Here is a 17586-nt window from a genome sequence, read left to right on the forward strand (position 1 = left end):
TCCCTACAATTTGTAAATAATATTTTGTAGTTGTATTGTAAACCAGTGTGAATGTCCATTATTTGCTGCTCTCACTGTCTTGACTGGCCTCTTAAGGTTTTCCTAAATCTTGCCTGTTTTGGCTTGAGTACCTCTGTGATCATTCTTCTGTTAGTATCCATTGATTCCTGGCATGCTTTTCATCTCAGTTTTGTCCTGTTTGCAGACACTATAGTGAGTATATTCAAGATCAAAAAATCTTACTGCAAACAGATCATTAGTTTAAGACTATGTCTAGTGTAAACAAGATTTAAATTTTTGTATGTAAAGTGGTATGGTAATCTGAAGATAATTAAGGTTTTTACAATTTAATGAAGTGCTGTCTTCAGACCTCTTGGGGTCACCTCAGGATGAATGTTTGAGATATGCTTTTTACCTAGGTTAGACACTACAGTGTCTCCTGAGTATATTTTTTCTTAGGAATTAATGGTATATTTTTATCACTATGTGACAGAGAGATGGAATAAATATTAAATGTTACAACAAATATTTTCTGAACAATAGCTTATTTTTTTTTTTTTCCTAGGATAACTTTCTGTGGCATCTGCTGTCAGAAGTATGTCAAGGCTAACATATCTGAACAATCTTCTACAACTGTAAGATATACCATGAAAATGTTGGCCAGTGGAGCAGAAACAATTATCTTCATGTTCCTGGGAATTTCAGCTGTAAATCCATATATATGGACTTGGAATACAGCTTTTATTCTGTTTACTCTGCTCTTCATCTCAATATATAGAGTTATTGGTAAGGGGATGATCTACTTCCTGTCCTTACATCATATTGTTGATACAATCACACATTATTTTTTGGGAAAAAAAACCAAACAACCAGAATTTGGAGTTCTAGACCTGTTCCATTTAAAATATTCCATTTATTTTAGTTGAATTTATGGTTGGTTTTTAGTCAGGAGGGTACATCTCTACAGTAAGCTTCATCATATGCTTAAAACATAGTAGAATTTCACTTTTGGTGATGTGTGAGGATATGATGAGTGCGGTGATTAACATGAAACACCCAGTGGCTAACCTTTGTTGATCCAGCACATCATATTGGCAAAATCTCACAGTGAAATGCACTTTGTTCCTCAACTTGCACCCTAACAAAAGATGTGAGTCCTCTCAGCCATTTCTTTCTTTCAGATCTTTCAATTTGGTAATAAAGAGATTGTCTTAAGCTAATTTTATGGTTAACTTCATGTTTGAGACACATAGTGACGTAAAACCATACATAATTACACCACAGGTCCTCTCCTTAAGAAATTATTCTCAGGGTCTGGTGAAAAACCTTCAGTAAACAAGGCTGTGGCAGGTAGGGATTACCTACTGTCAATTTACTGGGTTTATACAAGTTCGCAAACATTTCAAAATACCAATTACGATTTTCCCAACTATGTAGTTCTACTATTTAATGACTGTTTGGTCAAACAGCAAAAGGACTAAAATTGCAAAAAAGGCATAGAATGAAGTACTTCTAGAGAGTAACACACATAGTGATTTGGTGTATGTACTTACATCTGGGTTTATTTGCCTATTTGTCTTGAAGTAATTTCAAATAAAAGGTAATTCATCTATCTAGCTGACAGTTTTCTTAGACTCTATATTCCTGTCCCGTCTAGAGATTGATTCCTGGGCTGAATGAAGGGCCTAGCCCCACATCCTCCTTTCTAAATAATCTGTAACCAGTGTTCATTTAGCCACCTCCCAGAAAACACTGATGTGTCTGAGGTGTTTAAACAAATTTTCAGTGTCTTGACTTTGTCACTTGTAGTATTCCTGGAATGAGTGGTTAACAGTCCTGCAATAAGTGTGATCAATAATTAAACAGTAAATTTTCAGCAACAACAATATGCATCCATTAAAGTAATTGAGCTTGGGCATTGATGAATTGCTCAAGACCTGATGATTTTGGGCCTTCTGTAATTGCAGCTCTCATACCCTTGGAGGAATCAGATTGGTAGCACAAATTAATTTTCAAGGTCCCCTCCACCAGAGGCCTTGCTTACAGTGGTAAAAAAAAAACACAAGTTCAAAGTTCTCTGAAAGGAGAAATCTTTGCTTTGCACTGGTTAAGAGTCCAGCGCTGGCCTGCTGCAGTGGGACACCCATGCTGTGCCATTGTCAGGAGTGGTGTTTTCCTTCTGATGGTGGGAGCTCTGGGAGACACTGTGGTGTCTAGAGCTTTGGGGAGGCTGCCGGCAGAGGGACAAGTAGATGGCGTAGAGAATTCCTTGTGCAAGCAGACTGGTGGTACCATTTCTGTTACACGTGGTTGGGATATTGACATTTCATAAAGGTATTTCTAGACATGCTGGCATTTGTTTTTTTATAGGTGTAGTTTTACAGACATGGATTCTTAACCGCTACAGAATGGTCCAGTTGGAGATAATAGACCAGGTGGTGATGTCATATGGTGGACTACGTGGAGCGGTTGCTTTTGCTCTGGTTGTACTTCTGGATGAGAACAAAGTGAAACAGAGAAACCTGTTTGTCAGCACAACTCTCATTGTTGTGTTTTTTACTGTTATTTTCCAGGTAATTCAACTTCTTAAGCGTGCTCCTTGCAAGGAGGAGGAGTCCCCCAAAAGTACCGAATGTGTAAAACAGTTCTCAGCTGAAGGTTGCATATTGTTTCACTGAACTGAAAGCATAATTGAATTTGTAATTTTAGTAACGAAGATCCCATTTTATGTTTTCATATAGTGCCACAAGGGACAAAACACAATTTCCTCTGTGCTAAAAAATGTTCAGTCTTAGCTGCTCGGTATTAATAGTGCTCAAGTCAATATCTGATTAAACATCCTTCACCTCGTGTGAATAACTATAGGGAACAGTCCTTTTTATGGGCAAATACAATCATTAAGCTGATCTACCTGAGCCTATGTCCTTGTTTTAAAACATAACAGTAAGCAGTGGGACAGGAAAGTATTTAGCATCCAAACAAAATAGCACTTTCTGGACAAAAAACCCCAACATTAATTTAAATTGAGAGATGTCAGTATATACCAGCTTGGAATTTTTTCTCTAAATTTATTATAGAAAATTTAACTGTGGTCACAGACTCCTGATATGTGCAGAAAATATCACGTTGTATGGTGTAGGAAACACTTTAACCCTTCCACAACTGTATTTTTCTTATAGAAGATATATTTTTCCACTGGTTGGTGTCTCCAAACCTTTGTAACAAGAGCTGAGGGTACTGCATTAATTTATCTTCTAAAGGGGACAGAGATCAACTGAGGAAGTATGAGAACCACCATACAACATGCAAAAATGCTCTACTTCTCTTTAACAATGACCAGTTGGAGGAAAGTCTAAGATAATTTCTAAGCATTCATTATCATGTTTCAATCCCTAGGGGCTGACTATCAAGCCTTTGGTACAGTGGCTGAAAGTGAAGAAAACTGAACACAGAGAGCCAAAACTGAATGAGAAACTTCATGGCAGAGTAAGATATTTTTAAACAAAACCGTGGTATCTTTTGGATTTTTAGAGAGTGCCTTAAGAGAAAAAAAAATGATAGAAAATTGATTTTTGGAAGGGAGGGTAGAATCAAATTTCAAGTGCAAAATCCTTCAAACATTTCAAAAGTTATCTGTCTGTAGGCTGTAATGTAGCTTTGGGTTGAGTCCTGTGAGGGGATACTCTGAAGATTCCAGCCTTTCACTTGAGAATTCAATGGGGCTGACAGTACAGGGGAAACAGCAAGGCTGGGATAGGCTTCTTTCTCTTCATCTAAAAGAGGAGTATGTTTGATTGAAGATCGCTAGGGCAAGGCATGTGGAATTAAGTTTATTTTTCCTTTTAAAATATTGTTTATTTATGGCAAAGATATGAAAGCTGGTTTTTGTAGCTTGCATATTGCATAGGAAGGTATTCTGCTGCCCAGTGCAGATGTCGATTGTACACCAACATTCCAGACTAATGGTAATAGTTTGAGTTCAGTGTGGATGTTGTGTGTGCCTGCATTTCTTTAACCTTTTAAAAGACTTTGAAACATGATGTCTTCCAATTCACTTTCACACAACATTATAAAGTTTTTATTCAGTAAAGGAAAACATACATTTTCAATGTAAATGAAGGACAGAAGGCATCTTTCATGGCCTTCTTTAATTCATAAACTTTTCAGGTATACGTAGCTATCCTGCACTCAGTATTTTCACAGATTCTTGTCTGAGTGTCTGATCTTGTCTGTTTTCACGCTGGATGTTACCTGAAGTGAATTCACAACGTAGTGATGGACAGGGTTGGTTTCTGAGAAATTCTTTTACAGACTACTGAATAAATACATTATGCTTTTGTTACCCAGCAATTCAAAGTTCCATTTCTGTTCAAATATTTTAGTATTTGAAAATCAGGATTCTTCCCCCAGGTGAAGAAATACAGTCTGTCTACATATATGGGATCTAACATGTCAGTTACGAGTGGAGGCTGAGTAGTGTTAATCCCAACATTTTATTAAAATGTTGTATGTACTGATTCACTGCTTCCTAGAATATTCTAGCAGATATTTTCTCAGAAGGCACAGTGCTGCTACAACTGTATAAATTGCAGCCTTCAGAGAGAGAGGGAGCACAGTCTGTTCCCAGGGAGTAAGAGGGAGACAACTTATTAATAATATAATTTTCTCCACTTCCCTGTCAGATATCTCCTCAGGCAATAATTAATATTATATTCAGGAATAATCCATATTACCCACGTTGTTCTAAACCTAGCATGCTGTATATTCTGCAGTAATCACTCCAATGTTCGGAGCGAAATGTTAGCAACCACATACAGCAAAAGACCAAATTCTACCTGCAGCTGCCTTGTTCTGCATCAAGAGTTATAAACCTCAGGATTTCTGTCAGCCATCTAATATACCCAGTGTGGGATTTTGCCTTAGATATCAAAAGAATGATGCCTACCGCTACTCTGAGGGAAGCAGGGATTCCTGAAAAGTCTAAAATGAAACACTGGGGAAATTTTTCAACTGATTTGATCACCAGCGCTAATAGTGGCTGATGTGCTTCATAGGGAAGGAATGGAGATGGTAAAATGAGTCATTAAAAAGAGTCTTAAAACTGAATGTTAAAATGGGAACTTAAGTACCTTCTTGCTAAGATTCTTGTAATATGAGAATAGTTAGAGAATTTGTAAAGAACTGGTGAGAAAGCTCAGGACCTTTGAACAAAAGCATATAGTACTATTTCTGTAAATGGGAAAAAAATCTGCTTAGCAGCAACAAAATTATTCTGACCTGACATAAATTGAGCTATTTTCTCATTATGCCTTTTATTTCTGTAAAGATATTAATTCAGCTTTCACTTTCCTAGGCCTTTGATCATATTCTTTCTGCTATAGAAGACATTTCTGGACAAATAGGACATAATTATCTGAGAGACAAGTAAGTAGTAACTAACTTGGAATGTTGAAATACAGCTAGGAAATCTTACCTGTAAATTATGACTTTCTAAGCCTGTGACTTCAGGGACAGCAAGGATACCAAATATAGTTTAAAAGGTTATATACTGAAAATACTGGAAAGATTGCAAATGTGAAAATAGTTTATTTTTGTCCCCTTCAACTGGAATCTCTTCTTTTTCTTCCACAGTTTAGATTAGGCTTTTGCAAATGCCTCAGTTCACATTCAAGGATTGGCTTCTCTCAAGATTTGAGAAGTGACCATTTGCGCAAGATTTAATCTAAAATGTTAATGTTGGTCCTTCTCTGTAATACTACCTTTCATGAACATTATTTGTGTGTGGAAACACTAAAAAAACCTAATCTACGACTGTGCTAGTTGCTTATCCTATTTCTACAAAGGATGTGTTCAAAACCTGTGAAAGTGATGGCAGAGGGTGCTTTGAAACGACTCAGTTTAAGCCTATTAGTTTGAAACCAATAACAAAAATTATGGATCATTTCCATCCCTCTCTGTTTATAGTTGATTCATCTTGAGAGAGGCAAAATTACTCAGCTGAAAGATACAGACACCATTTCTTTAAAGCACACTTGAAGAGTTACCATTGTGATGGGCAGACTTCCATGATCTGGATGAATAAATGTGAAGGACATTAAATCTCAACATCTTTAAGAGTGTGATTTCAGGTTAGGCGGTTCTTTCTCTCCCTGGAGTTAAGTAATTTCATAGGTGCAGACAGTCACAGTCCTGACCTGCTAATGTCCTGCTGACTCAACCTGTCCGTTCCAATTCAAAAGCCACGTGGCTGTGTCAGCTTTCTGCAGAGCACTCCCCTAACTAACCCTTGCTGAGAAGCTGAGGATGTTAGCTTAGGTTTAGTGTTATGCTCGTGTAACTGCCCAACTCCTAGGCTGGAGCTAGACTGTATCTGAGCTCAAGCAGGATTGCTCACCTGTCTGTACCCAGCTATAGGGACACTCTCCTTTGTTTCCTTTTACTCTTTGTTCATTTATGCAGGGATTAACTTTCACGAGGCATCCCAAATGGAACATCCTCTTTGCTTTGGTCTAAATCTTTAGTTTACTTTTCAGGAATGAATACATTCCCAGTTTTGAAATACTGTCTTGAAGATGGAGCTAAATATTTTTAAAGTGGCAGATTAGAGTTTGACTTCTTAGATGTCAGAAAGATATCTCCCTGAGCAACAAGAGGAGTTGTTTGATGTAGATTCCTGGTTGAGCATGTGGTTTGATGACAAATGTATTTTGAATGAGACCACCTTAAGTCTGCTTCTTTTGGACTATATGTCTGTGAAAGTGCTGCTTCCCAGATAAATGGCAGCCCTCCTCACTGATGTGCTCACGTGTGCAGCCTGAATTAGAGACTGCTTGTCAGATGTTCTGGCTAGAGAATAGTTATCAATTCTGAGAATAATGTTGAACAACTAAAAGGTTTCAACCATCTGGATAAAAAGTCATAAACTCAAAATAGCCATTGGGCAAGACAGATGGAATCACTTTGAACAGTAATCTGCAAAGTTGCCTCCTGCCCTTTAAAGAAAATTTTGAGGAAGGTAGGTGAAACTAAAGCAGCCTTTATTATTTGGAGCCTAAATAAGAAACGGCACATCCTGTCAGACAAGCTTGGGAGTGTAAATCACAGAAAATACCCATCACTTCTACCCGCCAGAGCACATCAATGACATTAATAAGGCCCCCTGTAAGTGTTTTTGGAAGGGCACCATCGTTGTGAAATGATTTTCTAGGCTGGCTGTCCTACAATACAGCTGGGGAAAAGAAGACTACCTTCCAAAGGAGGAAAGAAAATTCAACTTTCAGAGTGAAGCTGTTATATATTACAGTGCAGAATCAGAAGTGGAAAAATTAGGTAGCATGATCTCCCAGAGTATAAAATGTCTTAGTGACTCTGAAGTAGGATACTGTAATCATAGCACGCTTGCTGCTGTAGTAGTGTAGAACTGTTAAATGCTTTGTGACAGCTGCATAACTCTGTAGCAGGCTTGTCCTTAACTTTCTTTAAATGCTAATTGAAAAGCTTAAAACCAGAAACCCCCCACATTGCTATGTTCACTGTTTTTTAAAAAGTGCCCAGCTCACAAAAATATAATTTCTGCTAAACTAAAAATGGTGTGAAACTAAAATTGCTTGTTGCCGTTAACACGGTTTACTTAAATCATCAGGTGGTCCAACTTCGATAGGAAATTCCTCAGTAAAGTACTGATGAGAAGGTCTGCTCAAAAATCAAGAGACCAGATCCTTAATGTTTTCCATGAACTCAACTTGAAGGACGCAATCAGCTATGTGGCCGAGGTACTTATGAACACTTGTTGACATACTGTAGCATTGTTTGGGTTGTGGTTTTTTTTTTTGTTTAGTGTTTTTTTTTTTTTAATTTATAATATAGCCTAAAGTTGATATTTTGCAGGAGATATCTAAAAGAAAACCATTTTTGTTTCTGCTCTGCTTTTTTTTCTAAATGTATTTTGAGTCCAAATATCACCTGTTTGAGTGGCTGCAGTTCTCTGCATTATGCCTGATCCCCAAGTATGAGTCTATCATACTTATGTCAGTGTAGTTTTCTGCTGGATTATATTGAGTAACGTTGTTTCTATACTCATTGCATGAAAAAATACTGTCATTCCAATGGGATCAGGCAAACTACTGTCTTTCTAAACATGTCAGCAGTCTGGCTCCTGCAGAACGGTGGTTCTATGTGATGACAAATCTGATTTGAAGGATGTCACTTCCAAATGAATGTGGATATGTGACCAAAGTAGGGGGCTGCTATAATCTCATTCTGTCAGATGACACTAATACGGGAAAAAATTGGAAAGGGTAATTTTAGCTCAATGGAATCTCAAAAATTGGGGTTAAAGTGATATACTACAGATATCAAATACAATCACAGAATTGTGAAGGTAGAGAAACTTAAGACTTGAAATAGGAGAAATTTTTGAAGTTACAGAATGGAAGGAAGTTACTGGCCTCCTGCGGGAATACCACTCCCAGACTGCAGCAGTGTTTAGAGATTGTGCAAGAATTCCTGATCTTCAGTAGGAAAGTGGCCACCTTAGTTCAAATCACCACAAATGTGCAGTAGTCATAGAGTTCAGAGGATCATTTTAAATGGAATATTTCAACAGTGATCTTTGAAGTGATGATCTATCTATGCCTGTAATCTCCAAGTGAACTCATTTTCACAGCTAGGTGATATACCAGTTAATTTCTTTAATTAAAATAAACACTATTACTAGGACTGATACTACCACTACTAATAGTAATATATTTTTTTTTTTTTAATTGAGCTACAGCCAGGCAGACTTCTTCCAGTGATACACAGACTTTCAAAGATAGAATACAGAAAATAAGATTAAATTCAGAAAGGACGTTAGTGTGAAAAATAGGGAGTGGTTCACAAGATTAAAAAATACTTCCTTCTGCGATTTTTGTAAATTACCCATTCAGTTTTCAGACCAGTTGAGCTCAAGAACTAATTTTTGTTTCTTGTGGTGCTTTCTGGGTCACACCTCAGTGGAAGAAAGTTAGATAATTGATGTTGATGAGCATGAGACTCATGTTCAGATTCACTGCTGAATCTGTTCAGTAGATTCATTACAGTATTTTTTCCCTTTTCAGATCCAAAGGTCTCTACAGATCACTAAGCCATGCAGATTTAGCCTTGGAATCTTTACCCAATATTGTATTGAATCCCATATAGTAATGTCAGATTAAGTTAGATTATTAATTTTTTAGGAGAGTTACCTGTTTCATTGTACCTTACTACAGTTCGTAGCACAAGGAAACTGATTTTTGCTACCCTAGTCCAAATACTATTTTTTTATAGTGTCTTGCAAACAAATTCTATTGGCAAATGTTTACTGATCTGATAATAATAGACAAAGAAATTAAAAGTTGTTCGGGTTCTACAAAAGATTTAGTTTCTTCCAGTGGAAAACAGTTATGTTAATATGCCTGATTTGTCATGAGCTGTGAATCCTAAAGACATTTCCACCTTTCTCATGTTGATATTTTCTTCAATGATACACTGCTTTAACAACTTTTCCTTGATTTCTGAAATATATCTTTGAGCTAGATATCTGTGAATTACAAGATGATGTTGAAATTGAAGCCATTTCTTCCAGGAGGAGTAATGATCTGCCTCTCCCAGCTACTCACTCCTCATTTGCAAGAAACTCAGGAGTTTAAAAACTATTTTATAAATTTTATACTGCATCTGTACAATGAACAAGAGCCTGAGAGAGTTCAGTCTGAACCTGAATAAATTCCTTACAGCTGAGAGAGGAGAGCCTAAGCCAGGCAAAATGAAAATAATCCAGAGCAAGTGAATAGAAGTGACTTAAAATACTTAAAGTTCTTACTTCTTCTGGCTAAAATTCCTCTATTGATGGTATGGCATGAAGTACAAATGAAACATAAAATTGATCTGAAAAGAAAGTCAGGTGCACTTAAGAAAACGGACAGGATGATGGTGATTCAGAATTTACCTTTTTTTTTTTTTTTTTTCCTCTTTTCTTCCTACAGAGGCCATAGTACAGTTCTTAATGCCATTGATCTGATCCAGCACATCTACTGTAACATGAATGTGGGCTACCACAGAGAAAGGAAACATTTGTTTGATTTGTTCTCTGAATACAAAAATGTAAAGGGGATACCATACAGTTAAAGTTCTGCAAGGGAGATGGTTTTTCTTCACATACTCTTTATTACAGTTTAAAATGTAGAGACCTGCTATGTGATTTGTCTCTGCTGTGATTCAAAACCATAGCTGGGTTCTGCCTGTGTAATCATGATATCACTCAGCAGCTACCTTTCACAATTATGCAAGCAGTAGGGAAAACTGTGAAGACATAAATTTGAGCTTTTTCCAGCAATTCACTGCTGTGACACCAGTTTCAGAACTGAAAGCAAATCTTCTCTCTTCAGTAGCTCATCTCTTCATGCCATAACCTCTTTCTAATAGTCTTGTAGACTTCTACTACCACTTCAAATTTGCTACTTCCAGTCTGGTAAAAACCAGAAAATTTAGTGCAGTACCTTTGAAAACACTACTGTTTGTGCAGTTATGTGTCAAGTCATAAAAATCTGAGGCTTTGAGCAACCTGGGCTAATGGGAGGTGTCCATCCCCATGGCAGGGGGTTGGAACTCGATGATCTTTAAGGTCCTTTCCAACCCAAACCATTCTGTGGTGTGGGTTGACGGTTGGACTTGATGACCCTTGAGGTCTTTTCCAACTTTAATGATTCTATGATTCTATGATAAAAATATCCCTGTGTACCTGGTTTGCAATGTGATACAAAGTAAAAGGTCCATCCCCGAAGGGTCTGTGAAGAGAAGAGTTAGACCATAAAAGTGCAAGGATATAATTTGCAAATGAATTGAGGCCCAAGAAACCACTCACCTCCTCAAAATCAATTTACAAGAGTGGAATAGTTTTTCTCCTAGCTTTGTTCATTGGGATAACATCACCCAAGGTAAAAAATCATAAAACCAAAAAATGGTTTGTATTCCATACCTAAATACAACTCCTGCATGCAGCAGCCTCACACATCACTCACATTGTCTGATGCACATTTTGCCCTAGGTGTTTACAGCTGTAATATCATCTTTCTTTCTATGGCCAGGGAGAACGCAGAGGCTCCTTGGCATTTATACGTTCTCCAAGTACAGACAACATGGTAAATGTGGATTTCAGCACCCCACGCCCAAGTACGGTGGAAAGCTCTGTATCTTACTTACTGTGAGTAATGTGGACTGACTGGGGGTGTTGTGTGCATTTTTTTCCTATGTTGCATGTGAGGAAATGGAAACAGTGTTATAAATATTGAAAAATGCAAATTTCAGGAGCTGCATTCACTAGTTTTTTGAATTTCAGTTAATATTTTCTCCCACATAAAATGGGTATATGTGCAGTTACATTGATGCATTTTACACACAGTATTTTTGCTGCAAAAGCTGGTAAGATGAAGCAGACATCCACATTAGAGTTGTTTCATGTGCCTTTGGTTCACCAACTGCTATAGACAGGGCAAGATGTCATTTTTCCACCTGCTCCAGAAAAAGTCAGGAGAGAGGCAAGGAAAAACAATTTCTCCTTCCTTAACTCTCATGATTCTTTCACCAAACAGACCATGTGTCATTTAAACTGAGAAATTAATGGTACACCCACCTGACAGACAAAAAAACAATAACCTTTTCACATTTTCCATTAGGTGTTTGCTCACTCATTTTCCTTTAGCTGATTTTGACCTTTCTGTTTTTTTTTTTTTTTTTAACTTCATTTTTTCTTCTCATTCCCCATTTTCCTGTTTTTCCTTCCTCTTCAGCACTACTGATTTTTAAAACTGCTTCTTGTATATTGTATTCTTCTTCAGGAGAGACAAAGCTGGGCCAGTTTGCCTTGACATGCAAGCTTTGGAGCAGAGGAGGAAAAGTATCCGGGACACAGAGGACACAGTGGCTCATCACACCCTACAACAGTACCTGTATAAACCCAGGCAGGAGGTGAGAGCAGAAGGCTAGTATTGGACTGTTTCCCAATCTAAAACTAGGAGACATTAGGAGCCAAAACTTGGGAGTGAAACTCAAAAGTAAAGAACTATCTGCAAAATCCGCACCCCTGAGGAAGTTAGGTTCTTTGTCTGTATTTTTCTCGTTTATGAACACGACTCTGTAACAGAACTAGTGCCTCTGATTTCACTGGGACAGTGGAACATAGAACCGGGTCCAATATAGGTTCTGAAGCAGGATTAAATGGAGTGCTTACTTTGAATGACAGGCCACTCTTGCACACTTACAATTCCTGGACTTATACATGTTTCATGATGAAGAAAGAGAAAGAAAACCAGGAGTTTGAATAATACCTTCAGACTAGTCTTTGGTTCATTCTTTTTTTTTATGGAGTTCTTTAGATTTGCATGACACTGACTAAATGCATCGATTCAGGGCTTCCAGCTGTATTTCTAAGTAAATGAATATTGTCTTCCCTTCCTGACCACAGCACAAGCACCTGTACAGTCGACACGAGATCATGCACGATGAAGATGAGAAACAAGACAAGGAGATTTTCCACAGGACAATGAAGAAGCGCTTAGAATCTTTCAAGAGTACTAAACTAGGCATAAACCATACCAAGAAGCTCAATAAAATCCACAAGCGAGACCGGGGACAAAAAAGGGTAAAATACGTCCCCAAGGACCCAGATGTAGCCACCCACCACACAAACTAAGGGGTGGGGAGGGCAGGGAGGACTCTGAAGAGTCGTTATGTCCTGCAGTTATCTCTGTCCTATAAAACTTCATGAACTTAAAGAGCCCAAGCAAGAAGAGATTAAACTGTGAGATAACTCAAGGGGCATCTTCTCACGCTGCTTTTCTCTATGCTTTGGGACCCTTCTTCTGGGTGAGAGATTTTCCACCACTTGAAAAACAACAGACCTTTGAGCCATGCTGCCACACTGTGGGAAGATGTTGCAGGGTAGATGTAGCAGGGTAGCACTATAGCAATGAGCGAAATTTGCATGAAACTAAGAGGGAACTTATAGCATACAAAGAGCCAAAGTTCTTTCCCTTTCCCTTTCCCTTTCCCTTTCCCTTTTTCCCTTCCTGTAATGAGTATGAGTGTAGGGAGAAAACAAATGACAGCTATATTGAGTCTCAAGCAAAGACTATAACAGATTTCAGGGTTATGCTGATAAACTCATGATTTCAAAGGATGCCACTGCCATCGCCATCTCATGATGGCAGCATTTTTGGTAACTTTGTTTGTTTTCTTTCAGCGAAACAGCAGTGTCATAGCCAATGGAAAAATACCTTCAGAAAATCCAGTACAAGATTTTACTTTGAAGGAAAAAGGTAAAAAGACTCTTATACCAGTTTCATTAACTGCATTTTACTGGCTACGTTCAAGCTGCACTAAAGCATCACTGAAAAATTTTGTGATGTGCAACAGTGAAGCTGATACTAAAAGGGGACTTCTAGTCACAAATCATAACTCAAAGTGGGGATCTGCTCTATGTTTAAATGCAGGGTCTCAATGATTTAGATGTTGCTTTTGCAGGCAGCTGGATGACAAACCAAATTTTAATTGGCCTCTTTACTCACTTTTTTAAAATATTGCATTTAAATTTTGAAAAACCTAAACGCAGTGGCTACAACGTAGATGAACTTTCAGCTTCCTTTTGGATAAGCTGCACAGAGCAACTTTTCCTAACATGTTTCTTTTTCATCACAGCAGGATATGTCTGCCAAAACTACCATACCATATAAAATCCAGCAGTTGAGGTGACAGCCTGACCTGAGTTAAGGTTCATTTGTTTAGAAGGGTCTGAATCAGAGCTGATGCTAAGCAAGCATGTTAGAACTCAAGGAAAATGTATCTTTGAAAGGAACAGACAGTCAGAGGCCAGTTTCAGTACTGATTCACCCTTCATGCAAAAATGTTAACACACAGGTCAGCCTCAAAAGAGTAATCTGAAGGCGACTGGCCTGGGGAGCATCCCTAGCAAAAGCTGTTTTTGCATGTAAAGCCCCAATTCTTTAATCTCATATTTTAGCCACCTTTTGGTATTGATGTCAGACGTGGCAAGACACAACGGATGCTAATAAGTCTGTTATGTAATTATAAAGTAATATGTGTCACTGAAAAACTGAAACACTGTTTAAAAGACACTGAACTATTATTTGTGTTCTTTCCTCTGTTTATGCATGCAACCTCTTGATCTCAAGAGAACTGAAGTAGAGAGGGATTAATCTTTCCTCAGTAGCTGCAAGCAAATATATTTTTCTTTTTGCACATTCTTTGAATAATTTTCTGAGCATTATTTTTCTTTGATTAACAGGGGCAATACAGTCTGGCTGCATAAGTCTAATATTCTAGAACCCTTTTGCATGGGTGGAGATCTCTGAATACTTATAAGCAGGTCATTCAGTGCCATCTTGTTAAAAAACACTGTGTAGAGATGTCATCTTTCACTTAAAAAAAACCCCGTCATTGGAAGACAGTGTTAACAAGGGCATTAGCAGCTGTGTAAAACTGATTCTGCTGCAGTAGAAGTAGCAATGACCTCACCAGGTCTGAAACCACTCAGGATACTAATGCTGACCTCTGCCAAATGATGAAGATGCAGTGACTAGTTATTGTAACAGGACGACATTTGTCAACACATGAGCACTCAAAACACAGCAGCACCAGCGGTGCCATCTCATAGTTTGGTTTGTTTCAGTCCCAGGAAAGCAGACAACTCTGTTAACCAAAAGCTTAGCCAGATTGTGAAATCCCTATCGTAGCACCAGATAATAACGCAAGCTGGAAGCCCATGTCGAGATTCTTGATGTAATTAGTACCTAAGCTGCAAACTCTGTATACACTCATATTTGTATTTCAGTGCTACAGCTGTTGATTCAGTTTTGCCCTTATATAGATCCTTGTTAAAGATGTATCTTTGATAACTATGCCAGCAACAAAACAGCAGGAACTAGCATTTTCTATCAGAACTGACACAAATCTCTAATAAAATTGGACTTTCTTCTTTTTTTTTTTTTTTTTTTTTTTTTTTTTTTTTTTTTTTTTCCCCCAGATGTGGACTTTTCTGAATCAGAAGAAAATAATGATTATGAAACGTTGCATCTAGGCAAAGGAGTTGATTTCCTGGCCAATGTGACAAAGCAAAATTTCACAGAGACCCCTACTGGTAAAAATATTAATTACCTTACAGAGTTGGGTTTTTTTCTCAAATGTTTAAAAAAACTCCAAACAAACTAGAAATGCTGCTGATTTAGCATGTATTTTTTGTTTTGTTTTGATGTGTTCTGTTTGAAAAGATATTTGCTTAATATAATGCTAACAGATAACAAGTTTTGGATATCTGGAGGTATGGGGAGCATCAAATTTGCTGCTGATAGAAGTTGTGAGCGTGACTGCCTAAACCAGACCTAAACTCACTAATTATTTATAGCAACAAAAATGTTATTTTAGAGTTGTCCTACCTCACAAGACCAGTCAATACTAGTCCTTTGGAACTGTTTTCTACTTGCACTTAAAGCACTTTGTTGTGACAAATTTCATGCTTCTCCTCTTAAATTCACAACTCCTTCAGATCCTTACAGGCTCACTGAAGTCACTGAAAACGGCAGATCTGCAGCATTCCTGGAGTACTCACTGGACTTGGTGTCCAGCCCCGAAATGTTCCAAAATATCAGATTGAAAGTGTATCGCTGTATAGAACAGAAATTATTATACGATTTATAATGTTTTAAAATTTAGTATCTCTCTTTAGTATCTGTGTTTGAATTTTCAGCATGCCACTGTATGCTTCGTGCGTAACACGGTGCAGATGTGAAGAAAAATACTTGCGTCTGTATTCTTTTGGCAGACATGCGGGTGCAGCCTTTCACTATCCCATGATGAATTCTATGTTTGAGAATGTATAAGGACATACAGAAATTGAGCCAGAAATAAGTGGGTGGCAAGATGCAGACCTAGACTAATTTTAAAAATTTCTTTTTCTGTTCAAACACTACAAATTTGGCCTGCTCCAGCTCCCTCACGCACATCTCATTCCTTTATGGAGCTGTGCAGTTTAAGCTTTTGCATTTTTTTTCCATCTTTTGTGTCTTTTTTATGGGTTTGATTTGATTTTTCTGCAGTTATTTTACATTGTGCTTTATTTTGCTTGAAATTTTCTCACCGACTTCTTCTTTTGCTGACTTTATTTTTTGTCTCTAGATATCCCAAACATAGCTGCATATTGTATATAACATCCAATTTTTCTCTATAATAGCAATCCAAACTGACTAGCACTAACCAAGGTAGAAAGAGAAACCCATGTGTGTATAGTGGTCTGTGTGTTGGTCTAGTCATACCCTTATCGCCCTGGAGAGGCTGATTTTTCTCCCACTATAGCCATTCCGCTTTACAAAGCATCTTGCTGTATTACCAAGAAATTATGTTGATTAATTGTATTTGTCATTCGTGAATTTTTTTTTTAGGAATTGATAACCCAGTATTTTCAGCTGATGATGATCAAAGCATCTACATGAAGTTCTCACCATGGTTATCTAGTGAAGATACTGTGGTACCATCACAAAGGGCCCGGGTACAGATCCCATATTCTCCAAACAACTTCAGACGGCTCACACCATTCCGGCTCAGCAATAAATCAATAGATTCCTTCCTGCTAGCAGATGGCACAGAGGACCGACCCAGATCTTTTCTCCCAGAATCAACACATATGTAATATTTTAAAAGATATTATCACTTTTATTTTTAATCAGCCTTTCTATCGACCTTGACTACTGACAAGTAAACCTACTTTTCTGATTTTTCTTCTTCCAGATGATTTCCTTCCTTCCTGATTTCTTCATACAACTAATTATATTCTATTTTCGTCCAGCTTGAATAACAAAACATCTTTCTATCTTCCTTCTGCAGAAGAGCTGTCCAAATTATTGAGGCCCAATGCCTTGCTGTTTTTATAGCAGATCAGCTTCCCGCTCTTTGTTTTGGCTTGAATACTTCAAATGTCAAGAAAATAGTATTCCAAATACCAGAATATTGTGCATCCATTTTCAAGAGGCTTCAGGTTTCTTGGTTGGTCAGTTCTAGATGATAAAATTTGCCTGAATTCCCTAACAGGAAACAGTTAATTCTGATTTAACCTCCTTAAGCAGGGATTGGGCTTTCGAGTAGCATTGTCACTACCATCTGTAGATGTAAGCAAAGTAGTCTGAAGACCTAGAGAGACAGTCCGGTTGCTGATGCCAAAGAATATGGTTTGCCCATAAGAGGTCAGATGAGTCATTGAACCCCTTGGACTCTGTTGTGTTCAGATGTACAATAGGAGCAGCAGGGCTAGACCAGCAATGAGTTGGGCTAAGTCTCTCGTTCTTAGCATGATTAGGATATGATTTGTGACTCTATTGCTAAGAAGCTTTTAGTCAGTTCTGAACATCTGACCAAATTATTTATCCAGTGCCCAGTAAGGAAATATAGTCCCACTGCTACAGTACAAGTAAACAATGACAATACAATCCAAACTGACTAGCAATAACTGAGGTAGAAAGAGCAACCCATGTGTGTATAATCATAGAATCATTAAGGTTGGAA

The 17586-nt window shown here is 37.8% G+C and overlaps 1 protein-coding gene across 1 annotated transcript in view; it reads left to right on the forward strand.

Moving 5' to 3' along the window:
- Positions 1 to 16717, forward strand: part of SLC9A3 (solute carrier family 9, subfamily A (NHE3, cation proton antiporter 3), member 3) — a 50645-nt gene extending 33928 nt beyond the window's left edge. Inside the window, 11 exon segments of the mRNA XM_010082813.1 lie at positions 566 to 786; positions 2371 to 2573; positions 3397 to 3486; positions 5354 to 5424; positions 7643 to 7772; positions 11106 to 11221; positions 11856 to 11985; positions 12482 to 12658; positions 13259 to 13334; positions 15059 to 15172; positions 16470 to 16717. Coding sequence (XP_010081115.1) covers positions 566 to 786; positions 2371 to 2573; positions 3397 to 3486; positions 5354 to 5424; positions 7643 to 7772; positions 11106 to 11221; positions 11856 to 11985; positions 12482 to 12658; positions 13259 to 13334; positions 15059 to 15172; positions 16470 to 16717 — 1576 coding nt within the window.
- Positions 16718 to 17586: the final 869 nt, after the last annotated feature.

This window comes from Pterocles gutturalis, unplaced genomic scaffold (assembly GCF_000699245.1).
Source record: "Pterocles gutturalis isolate BGI_N339 unplaced genomic scaffold, ASM69924v1 scaffold3575, whole genome shotgun sequence".
Classification (NCBI taxonomy): domain Eukaryota; kingdom Metazoa; phylum Chordata; class Aves; order Pterocliformes; family Pteroclidae; genus Pterocles; species Pterocles gutturalis.